Source organism: Protopterus annectens, chromosome 2.part0, assembly GCF_019279795.1.
Source record: "Protopterus annectens isolate FY-2018-M chromosome 2.part0, PAN1.0, whole genome shotgun sequence".
Classification (NCBI taxonomy): Eukaryota; Metazoa; Chordata; order Ceratodontiformes; family Protopteridae; genus Protopterus; species Protopterus annectens.
The window spans coordinates 1,344,578,228-1,344,590,727 of NC_056728.1; the positions used below are offsets into that span (position 1 = coordinate 1,344,578,228).

General features: G+C 37.4%; 1 protein-coding gene across 1 annotated transcript in view; it reads left to right on the forward strand.

Annotated features, from left to right (window-relative positions):
• The window catches only part of TRPC3 (transient receptor potential cation channel subfamily C member 3), a 1,904,470-nt gene that overhangs the window by 240 nt on the left and 1,891,730 nt on the right, over positions 1-12,500 (forward strand). Inside the window, exon 1 of the mRNA XM_044061528.1 lies at positions 1-135. This exon is cut by the window's left edge and continues 240 nt beyond it. Coding sequence (XP_043917463.1) covers positions 1-135 — 135 coding nt within the window. The remainder of the gene's footprint in view (positions 136-12,500) is intronic.

Here is a 12,500-nt window from a genome sequence, read left to right on the forward strand (position 1 = left end):
GAGATGCAGAGACCCGGCACGAGTATCCTTTACAGAAGAAGACAGAATACTGAAAGAAAAAAACGGAGGTTTGGATTCCTACTGCCGAACAATTAGAACAGAGAGGGATGCCTTTGAACACTATCCCTACATGATGTAAGTACCTCATTTTTTAGTCTAGCCTTCTCGATTTTTAGAGCTCATATGTTTGAACAAGTGAACCTGAAAACTACAACTTTTCAAAAGAGAAAAGCATGCAATAAGTCAGGGGCTGTTTTGTGTTATTGGGGATGTAAAACAGTTTTGCTGATCGGTATCCTTATAGTATAACACAAAAAGTTAAGGTGTGTCATTTCAAAGTTTCTCAGCAGCATGAGTTGGAACCGTAGGAATTCCCCGGCAAATGAGTGTTTTTTGTCACAAATAGTGATTAATATTAACAGTAGAGCTTTCTGGGAATAGGTTGCTTAGAAGGTGCACCTGTAAGGCTCAGTTGCTTGCTATCAATGGTGTGTCGTCCACTGTATTTGCTATGTGTATTTTTAACCGCTACTTGGAACAAGGTCAATCTGTTCTTGTGTGTTTTTCTTGCATTTGGCGTCACATCTTTCGTCGTGTATTGGTTATTTTTGGCATCACATCACCAGCCTTTCACCATGCAATCAGACACTGGTTTTGAATAAGTAAAAGTGCTTCCAAAACCTGCTATGCAAGCTCCAAATTAGAGCAACAAAATGAATTAGCAGGCTAACTTCTTTGTTTTAATCTTCGACTACTCCTTTACTTTGGACTTACTAAAAATGACTATTTTAAGTTGCAGCTTGGTTTTAATTTCATCATGCTTCTGAAAAAAACTGATGCCACTTAATCAGGGAAGGAAAGATACTGGTTTAGGGACATGCAACCGCAAAGTGACGCTCTTCCATTCTACTTTATGAATTCAGAATGCATATTTCTTATCTTCTAAATAAGCCCCCAAACAGGTTTTACAAAGATAATACAATATTTTCTTTTAGCTTTTGTCAACCTTTTTTCATGTATGACACCACATGCTTAGTGCAGACACTTAATATGTATACAGATGAAATGATAATTGATTAAATGCTGCCTTGTGGGCATTGCTAAAAGGTTGTTAAAAATATTTAGTTGTATCAGTTATTCAAGCTTCTGAGGCTTTAAAGTGCTTGAAAAACATCACCTGACATTTGAGGTAATTAATTTAGGATGTGTTTTTATGTTTTCAGCAGTTTCTTTCTGAAAAGAAAATTATGAACATTTTTCACATCCATGTTGATTTTGTGAAATACTGGAAACATTATTGCACTTTTATGCTAATTTATGTAAATGTCATCTTAATTTGATCCACAGGAGGCCTGCAGGTCATGACTACACCAGATAATCACTCACAAACATTATCAGTTAAAACACATTAGTAGATGGTGTCCTCATTATTGCTGACCAGTGGCCACATTATGTTACAGAGTGCTACTCTTTATTAGTCACATGTATCAAAAACAGAATGTGGGTAGTTTTAACAGCATATAGCCTCAAGCACAGCACACACGCACACATTGTCACCTTCGGTAATAACTGTAATATCTTGTGTCAGTTTGTTGTGTTGCTTTTTAATGAAATGTTTCATTTTTGCACAGATGATTTCTGCTGCTCTGTCTCAAAAGAGCGAGATATGGTAGGATTTTATAAACTCACTTCCTGTTCTTTTGTAGATTAGATAAATGTTTGAATGATTAATCATAAAAAATGACTTCATATTAATATGAAATGGTTTAAACATATGCACTGGATGTAAAACCCTGATCACTACCCTTATTTGTCCCTATTATGAATGCTTCACCGGGCAATATTTGTTCATTTTTCACTCTTTCTTAAGTAAGGTAAAAGTAGATATTCAAGCACACAGTGTGGAAACTAAGGTTACATTTTGTAACTCACAGACCACTAGGTATACATATAACACAGGGCACTATCATGCATCTACTTAATAATCTTCTCAAGTGGTAAGAGATCTCAGCCATGGATGTTCTTGTACCTCTACACCTATGAAGATTAGAAATTAGAATGCATGAAAATGCATTTTCAAGGCCAATACATTGGCAGAAGCCACTCAAATAAACACAAAAAAATATTTTTTTTCTTTCTGGTAAATCCAGAGTAACCGTCAAAGGTGATCTTATCAGTTTTATGTATTGCCCCCACCTCAGACATACAATAATGATACTGATGCCCCTCGGACAAAGACATGACATTTCCTAAAACAGAGGTGCTCTGTGGCAATTCTAATTGTCTTAGCTTTGTTTTGAACTGCTCCTGTCATGGTGTCACTTTATTCAGCCCTTCTCAGACACATCACCGAGTATAATGCCCTTCAGCATGTACCTGACCAGGCATATACAAGAGATGGAAGCCAACAGAGGTTTTTTAATAGGAGTATCCAAGGTATAAACCCATTGTCATATACAGATTGCCTTAAAGCCCTGTCTCTTTACTCTGCCCCTTACAAGTTACTTAGAGGCAATCTATGCCTGGCATGCAAGGCATCCTCAGATCCAGCTGTGATGGACCTTTTGTACATCTGCAAAGTGAACAGCATCAGAACCAGTAGATCTAAGGACTTAAATTTTGCTTGTGACATAAATAAGGCATGTTGGTGAGATAGATATATGTCTCAGTGGATCCCAGTGCTTTGGAGCAGACTTCCCATCCATGTGAAGCAGAATCCATCCCTAACACTATGTAATCATAACCTTGACTAATGAGTGGGAGACTGGAAATGATAGAGAGAGGCAGACAGTATTGCCCAAACTAACATCCCCACATAACCCCTATAAACTTCCTGACAAACATACCCCTCTTAATAAACACCCATGATACACATGGACACAATTGGGTTGGATTGCATGGCTATGCTTATAAAGGCCCCGGTGGTCATTAGCCTAGTATACAGTATAACTATGAACTGTGGACTATAATAATGTGCAAGGATACAGAGATGATTTATGTCAAGAGGTGCTCTCATAAATACAGTATGGAATATATTGACCAATTTCTTGACCTTGAATTCTGTGAAGTTGTTGTCATTTTTGGCCTATTTATCATTACTCAAACTCAACAGTGCCCATTTAAATGGTTCCATTTTATTAAAGTACCCTGCATACGAATCAACTTAATCATATTAAACTTCTCCGCTCACAGCATTGGCCTGCCCTACCTGGGCCTATACACATGTATGTAAACGTCCTAATAATGCAGTTCTTGCTTTGATATAAGGTTTGCTTTAATTTAAGGATTTATGGCAATTGGAGTTGTAGGTAGCATGTGTTGCCTGCTCTTGTAGAGTTAATGTAATATAGTAATGATGGGCCATTTCTGAAAGTGTATTTTGTTGTAAGTAATACAAGTTTCTTCTTCAAAATAAACATAGGTGTATGCATGTGTGTTCGTGAAATATGTTACAGTACATAAAATAACCTTCATTGCCACAGTGAGGGTTACAACTGCTGGTTCTCCAGCATATAATTTTTTTGTTCATACCTTGTGGAACTACATAAAATTTACAAACAATATTTGTTACTTGTTTGGACTGCTTGTTTTTCTCTCCCTTGTCTTCAGTGTTCTTCTGTGTCTGACTACCTTTTGAACATTTTCTTGGAGTATTTGATTGGATTTAATATGCCTTATTCCATTTTAACAGTATTTTAATATGTTACAGTTGACTGCCATACAGAAACAAATGTTATCACATTCTATATTATGTTCTCTGCAGGTCTGTGTAAGCCTAGGTTCTGAGATGTTTTCTATGTCACCTGAAAAACATATGATCAGTTTACTTACCAAGTCAGTCACCCAGTTTTCCAATACCTCAGATCTCCTTGAAGCTGTCCATTATATTTTTATATTGTCTTGAAGTTACTATCATTTAACTAAAAAAATACAGAAGACTGCCAAATGGCTTGTCTTCTGGGCTGTATAGACTATAGCCCTACATTATCTATAGCAGTAGTGCAAACATTTAAAATCTGGGTATTGTTCTGCACATAATTACTGTCACTTGTGAGCGGGCATTGCTTTGCATGCTGGGTATTGATTTTGGCTGCATCAGCTGTGCTCCCTCGTTTATTCCATATTTGTTGAACTCTATCTGAAGGGCAGTGTCAGGTGCATAAAACAAAATGGTATAGAAAAGGTTTCCTAAAGTATAATCAGAGATGTAGTATAGGAAAAGCTGCATGGAGGATAAGGGTAGCAGCCTTTAGGGAGGCATGCTGTCAAAGACGATGGTGCGGAGGCTGTATTTTCTTGCTTATGACATTTGGACCTATTAAGGCTATGTGTTAGCACTTCAGTCCCAGCCTACTTACATTCATGTGGGGAGTGTGATTAACATTTAGTGTGTTTCAGACTATGTCACCTTGCTATGAAATGCATCAAGTATAAACAAATATCTCCCCTTTCAACAATATGTTTCTATTTTCTTCTATATTTGTGGGCATTTCTTCTTTTCTTTTTAAATATTGAAGTGCGATATAACAGGCAGAAAAACTGTGAAAAATAAAAGAGAAAAAGAAAGTAAATGTTTCGTACTGTAGCAAACAATGCAGCTGTTATGGATTATGTGCTGCATGGAATCAGATGCTTTATGTTTTCACTGAAATCTTTTCTAATGAGAAATCAGAGTCGCATGCATCTTTGTACTCATTCAATGCAACAATGTTGGTTGATCTTGGACTTATCATCCCACAAAATTATGATAGCACATGCTCTCTGATTTTGCAAGACACAGACAGAGTAATTATGGTTTGCCTTTTCTCCTCTGACAATATACGGTGCTTACAATCTCATCATGTGGCAGGCATATTTCCATTAAAGCTGACATATACTTTTGTGCACAAAACTAAACTGTAGGCTTAACTATATTGAGAAGGAATCGAAATATCAAACAATGTGCAAACCATGTCTTTTAGTTTTAGCACATACAAATGTGTAACACATGTACAATACATGATCACCCTTGTTTTTTTTTATTCTATATTTTGCTTTCTGAGTGCATTACATTTATGATAGGCAATGCACAATTTTTAAAAGGTCTACTGTTGTTATAAACATAACTATGTCTCCAATTGCCAATGCATTTGCTTATTTCTTTTGAATGATTTATGTATGTTCTTGTAATCCACATGGTGTAAACACATTTCATCAATAAGGCATTAACTGGTATAAATTAGTAAGTACTAAATCACCAGTTAATTTTGTGACATAGTGCAAAGAGCAGTTTGCTCAGGCATAGAAGCAGTGTCTCAGCTTGTCTCTAAATAAATTCTGCACAATACCTAGAAAAAGGAACTTAGGAATTTAGAGGTACAGTATCTCATAAATTTTAAACAGATAAATGCATAGTAAAGCTTATAATTTATGCACACCTCTATATGGTACAAATATGTAAAACCCAAAACAGCTGTTGGCACCAAAGGTGGTAAAGAAAAACTCAAAACAGTGAAAAACACCTCAGTGATGACCACACAGAAGTACCAAGCAAACCAAGGATATGATTGATTTATTAAGCAGTTTTGTCCTACATAGACTTCATCAGAATAAAAAAAAAAAATCAACAAATTAAAATCAGTTTTTATAACCACTACTTTGTTTTTATTGGTTGTAATTAATCAACATCATTTCCTGTTATTTAAACATACCCCTAATTTCCATTTGTAAACAGTATGTGTTTTTCTCAATACCCATCAGTAAAAACTAAATGAAAACTTCAGCCAAGCTGGAACTTCCAATGAGTGACCCCTCAAACCTCTTGAATCAGAGGCACGTGGGATATATACAAATGACCCATATGAACACCAGGTGTTTCAGCTAATTAGCAATTCTAAATGCCCATGACTTGTTTCATTGTTTTAATGGACAATTTCAGGCCAATAAAGCTAAACCCCACTAGCTGTGGATATGCATATTTCGGCCATGTTATGACCTCATCAGCACAGCACAAGAAAACTGTTCATTTATAAAAGTTCATCCAAAATCATAAGTAAATAATGCTGTTGAAAATAATAATTTAATACTATTAAGTATAAAATTCTGTTTCCAATTATTTAAAATTAATTAAAAAAGAAATCAAGTAGTGTTAGTTAAACTCAAATGATTTACTTTTATAATACACTTGTTGATATAAAATACATTTTTAATATGTACAACATTTTTTATTTATGTATGTCCAAAAACATTAGGTTGCCCTCAGAGTTAAAGTTTAGCAGCATGCAATTTAAATACAAACAAAAATTAGCAGTGTGTTTAAATTACAGGAAATGATGCTGATTAACTACAACAGATGAAAAGGAAGTAGCAGTTATATAAACTGATTATAATATGTTGATTTTTATTTCTGATAAAAATCTATGTAGGATGAAAGGTCTTAATAAATTGATCATATCCTTGGTTTGCTTGGCCCTTGTGTGCAGTCATCACCGAGGTGTTTTTTAGTGTCGGTACAAATATGTATTTTGTATATAGTCGTGTAAGTAAACACATTTTTTTTGTCTTCTTCTTCTTCCCTCTCACACTTTGTACACAAAATATACAAATTAAATAGCTGTATGAAGTATCCTATACCCCTATACCATGGATTTAAGGAACTTTTCTTGTTTGTCATTCATGTAGCCTATACTAACATGCACACAGGACAAATAATCTAACATAGTTCAGTCTTAGTGCATGTCCATGTCATGGATTAGAGGTTCCTCTTGGATAAGTGTTCCTAGCCAGTCATCAAACAACTAACATTTTACCTTTGGAGCTGATGGACAACTACTGGAAACTGGGGCTGTTTTACTACAAGAGTACCTGCTGAATGTACCATGACTTACAGAGATAATTATATCAACCATCCATCCACCAAACGTTTTCAGGAATGCAAGTTTGACATAAGAACTGCTCTTCTGTGACCATTTTGAAAATCTTGATGTATAGTTTTCATACTTTTTACATTGTTTATTATCTTCTGTTCTTGATTTATTTGAGTTTGTTTTTCGGGGACACATCATGCATTTATGTCATATTCTTTAAATGTAAAGAGTTTAACTTTACTTAAACTGTGGGAGGAGTCAGAAAGTAGAATTTTTAGTTAAAATAAGCATAACAGGACAAGGATTAATTGGCTCCCTATTGAAATGTCGGCACTTGAAATGCCAAGTGCCGACAAGTAAAAAAAAAAAACTAAAAACACAAGAGAAGAGCAAATTTCGAAAATCACTCTTCTCCTTAAAACTTCTCTTTGCGTGGGGGGGTAAGCCCCTCTGCACTGCCCCATGTGGGGGAAATGGCATCTTGAACTTAATATATGTAAGTTTGTTCTTTAGGTCATTCAGTCTTCGTGTTTCAGGACTCACTGTTGTGGGTTCTGACATTTCAAATGGTTACAGAATAATCTGTGTTAGCTGACAGAAAGAGCTGCTTTGTGACTGTTCTGAAGTTTTCCCCACCCTGTCCATCCTGTCCTGGTTGTGCTTTTAAATCCAGTAGCTGCTGAATTGCCTAGTTGTTATGTAAATTTGACTTTAGAAGCTCCTCTCTGACTCATCTCATCTGCTAGTAGCAGGAACACAATACAATCATATTAGGAAGGCCTTCCCCTTAGACTTGTAAAGCTTATGTTACCCTGTCTCATATGTCTTCCTACCCACTAGTTGCATGCTACAGTTCCTACCCACTAGGTGCATGCTTCAGTTCCTGCCCACTAGGTGCATGCTGCAGTTCCTACCCACTAGGTGCATGCAGCAGTTCCTACCCACTAGGTGCATGCTGCAGTTCCTACCCACTAGGTGCATGCTGCAGTTCCTATCCACTAGGTACATGCTGCAGGTCCTGCCCACTAGATGCATGCTGCAGTTCCTACCCACTAGGTGCATGCTGCAGTTCCTACAGCATAACCCCTTTCCCAGCTTCCTTTTGAAATCTGTTGCTTGTACTATGTCACACAATCAACAGGTGCAAAGTCTGGGATGGGACTAATGATCGCTGGTGAGCCTGCAATATGTTTTTGAAGAATCTGTTAGGAATCAATTCACCCGTTTTACTCCAATGAGAGAAGGAGTAGAGAGACATTGATTCTTAGCTGTTACTGAATAGGCAGTGTGAGTGTGACTTACCTAGTTGGTCTGATTATTGTTTTGTTGTGAAGCCTTTCAGTTTAAATTTCAGACTATCATATAACTCAGTACTCTGTTACACTGAGCTGCTGAATTTGCTGCCCATGGCATATCCTTTTTTAGTAATTGTAGGAAAGTTTGAAATGGCACCCATTACCCTAGTTTGGGACCTATGTCTAATGGACACAGGTAACCTGTACATGGCTCATCTCTCAGGCCCCTGCTTACACTTATCAAGGGTATCAGAACTTGTCAGATATTTGGGATGCATGGTTAAGCTTAAAAAGGCCCTTGTGGCCATTAGCCTAGTAAACACCTATGAAGCTATTACTATTCCAGACTTTTTTCAGTGAAGTCTCCCACTCATATCACAAAGTTGTTGCTAATATCCTACCATACAAGCTCAGTACTAATTACATACTCCTAACTCAGCCAGATGACCCCCCACCCTCACCCAGTAACCATCCAGTTACTCTCCAAATCAGCTTGGAGCAAGTTATAGTCATATTACCTGAAACCAGAATACTAGCTCCATGAGACTTGATAATTCTTACAGTTATCTTCTAGGAAGTGTCTATCACCAGCTAACCATATTTCTCTTGGACCTGCTCAGTTTAACTCTCTCCACAGATTATAATGGTACATGGAGATCAGCAATAATGGTATCGTTACACAAAGGTGGTTCCACAGCAAACCTCAGAAACTATAGATTTATTAGTCTTGCAAGTATCTTATAATCTGTAAAATTATGGAGCACGTAACTTTCAAGGTGATAAATGACACAAGTGATTACAACCCCAGATCCAAACCGATATGGATTTGCAAAAAGAAGGTTGTGCTGACTATACCTAGTCATTTTCTTTGAAAGGGTCACTGTATTCATGAATGAAGGACATATGTCTTACCTTGATGTCCCCAATGCCCCTGACATTATCCCACATGTTCATATCATAGATAAGCTCTCTTAGCTTAATATTAAGCCATATGCAGTCCACTAAGATAGTCAGTTGGCTGTCTGATAGAACCCCTACTGTTAAGGTAGGAGAAACATCCTCTTCCCAGAGGAGCCTCACCAGTAGGGTTCCACAGGGCTCTGTCCTGGGCTCCCTGCTCTTCGGCATCTACATCTCAGAAGTGAAAGCAGGTTTCTTTGGACTGTTTGTAACTACATTTACTGATGACTGTAACCTCTGGGTGCAAGTCACAAATCCTACTTATTCACTCAGATACTGCAGTAGAACCTAGATCAGGCCGAAGCTTGATGTGTCAGTCACATACTTAGCTTAAGTGCCAGACAATGCAGTATAGTTACCTTTGGGATAGCCATTATACCACCTTCCTATCACAGTGCTGATACCCAATTTCAAAACAGATATAATAATCTGGGACAAAATTGTAAGGCGCTATTCTGCCCCCCCTTCTACTTTAAGTTCCTACACTTTTCAACATCTTCCATCTGTGCAGAACCAAATATTTGTCTAACACTAATGCTAGAGATCTCAACCTCCACTTCAAGGTAAACATCTTCTGACAAGAAAGATTCATAACTCAGTGCATTCATTGCTTTTGGAATATACACCATCTGCACAGCAAACAAAGAATGCCACTTTTGTTTTCATAATTAGACTTGATGATTGGACAGCAAATAATAAGTTCATGCCTGTGACATGGAAAAATAAACCTCTTGCAAATGGCAACTAATATGCATTTAATACCAAAGGTGTCATGGGTATGTTTCTCAATGGCCCTTTGGCCATCATTTTATTATGAATGGCCCATTATAATCATTCATCAGTACTGGAGAGTATAGTGTAGTGTACAAGACCTAACTTGTATTCTGTCCTTACATGAACCTGTCTGTGGTCATTGCCAGTTGAGTATTAACTGACCAGATAAAGAGCATTGCACAGTCCTGACTTGTTTATAGGAGAGGGGCATAAAAAAAGCTCATGCCATGGATTTAAGGCTTTTGAGACTTTAAAACTAATGGAAGGTTTAGTAGTGCATAAAACTTTCCATACAGGTGAATGCTGCTGTGGCTAGAAAAAAAAACCCAAAAACAAATGAACCATTAGTTTTATGCTTCGATGGGTTTTACATATTTAAAAATCAAACAGGGAAAATGTTTTGTATGTTTCTAATAAGTATCCTCTACTTATGTTGTTCTCATGGAGTATCTCTTCTAATTCTTCACTAATATGACCAGCTGCAGACTTGTCTTGGAAGTTCATATCCACAGTACACTTTGCATAGAATCAAATAATGTCCCTGTAGATAATGGCTGTCTCCTCCCATGCAGATATCCATTATTCCTGTCATTTACATCTACTGAAGCTCTAGCATGCTGCTACTTCTTCCAATACCTCACAAATAACCACTGTTTTCAGAATGCAGTCTTTAATTTTCACTTTACTTGCTGTTAGGAATGACACCTCATACATCTGCACCCTATCTGTAGAAAAAGTGGTTTCCTCTATTGCCTGTAAGATAGCCATTTTCTCTCTAGATTGTCCTCAGTTATTCTCACCTATCATTTCTTATGAAAGGTGCTGTTCTCTTGACCTGATTCTCTTACTGTTGACACAACTTTTAGTTCTGTCTTCATCTCCATTCCTTCTTCAAAGGAATATGTACTGAGCCCTCACACTTGCTTTTCAATACAGCATAGGATGCAAGCCGTGCACCCTTTTTCCCTTTCCTGAATTGTTCCAGTCCTAGATATGCTTTATCAGAGAAGACCATTCTGAAACAATATGAAGCTTTGCCTATGGATCTCACCAACCTTCCAGAGTAGAAATGACTTTATGTTTCTATTTATTGCATTTTTTTCTTATGCATCCTAATATATTCTCGCCTCTCCTTATGTCTTCTTCACATTGTCTGTTTCTTCTCAAGTTATCAGATGTGACTATTCCTAGAATATTTCCATTGTTTTTTTTTTTGCTTGAATTTTCATACCAGCTGAATATCCTTCCCAGAAGTGCGATTTCAGGTGAAAGATTTAGAAGCAGGTGAAAATCAGGCTGCTGGTTTTGTGTGATTCTCTTGTGTGATGTCATAATATATGTGTGTGAGACACTTTAATGAAATATGGTGGGATTATGCAGAATATGATAGATATGCTATGTGAAATGCTGATTATTATACTGAAAAGTTATGTTTCTGATATATGCTAATCTGCATATTTGTGTGTCTGTGTGTTTTTAATATAGAGTGTACATTATTTATTTTCCTGGCACTTCCGTGCTTTGTCATATGATAATACTCATCTGCATTGCTCAGACCTCAAAGACGTATTATTATATTCAGAGGTTTGAGGCAACTCCCCCAAGGTAGCATACATGGGGACATCACAAGTTAGTACCTTCTTGGTTTATTACAAATTTCGAAGCTACACTGCATAGTTCTGTGCATTTCATCTTACTTGGTTCTGTATGAATTATGTTTTGTTTCCATACATTGCTGTTGTGTATAATGTTTGGCCTCTTATGGTCTTCTTTATCTTGCCTGTTATATTCCACTTAATATATGAAGGGGGACAGTAAAAATACTAAACTGCATCTTAAATGTTCTAAATTATGTTTTCTCTATCTGCGCATAGACGTGTAAATTCAAACCTGGCTCCATAGCACAAAGGGGTGATGTCCTAACTGTAACCCAGGCATCTGTGGTTTGAATAGCAGTCCCAGCACTGGAGGAGCCTGGCAGAGATGAGAAATAGGAAATGGGGTATGGTTTGCTTGACTTTCCTATGGGTGATGATTGGGTTTGCGAGCACTGGATGGCACACATGGTGGTGCAATCTCCTTGAAAGGCACATGAGACACCACTACTCATGCTGCAAGGGGAGGGTTAGGGCTGTTTGGAGGGAATGTGCCTTGCAGAAGTGAAGGGGCATCCTCTGCCCTCAGCCCATTGTACTTTTCTCCATAGTACCTCACAGAGCTTGTGCATCATTAGAGCTGGGGAGAAAATGGAACAATCTTAAACTATCCTTGACAGCTGCCTAGATGATGACTTGCCTTAGTCATCTCACATCCAGTGAAGAGGAAGAACTGTCTGACAGCCCAAGAGAAGCTCTGGTGCTCAGGCGGCAATATATAATATATATATATATATATATATATATATATATATATACCTCTCCACACATACACACACACATGTTTGGTATCACATCTGGACAGAGGAAGGACGACAAGGAGACATGGTGGTGGAATGAGGAAGTACAGGCGAGTATACAGAGAAAGAGGTTGGCAAAGAAGAAGTGGGATTGTCAGAGAGATGAAGAAAGTAGACAGGAGTATAAGGAGATGAGGTGCATGGCAAAGACAGAGGTGGCGAAGGCTAAGG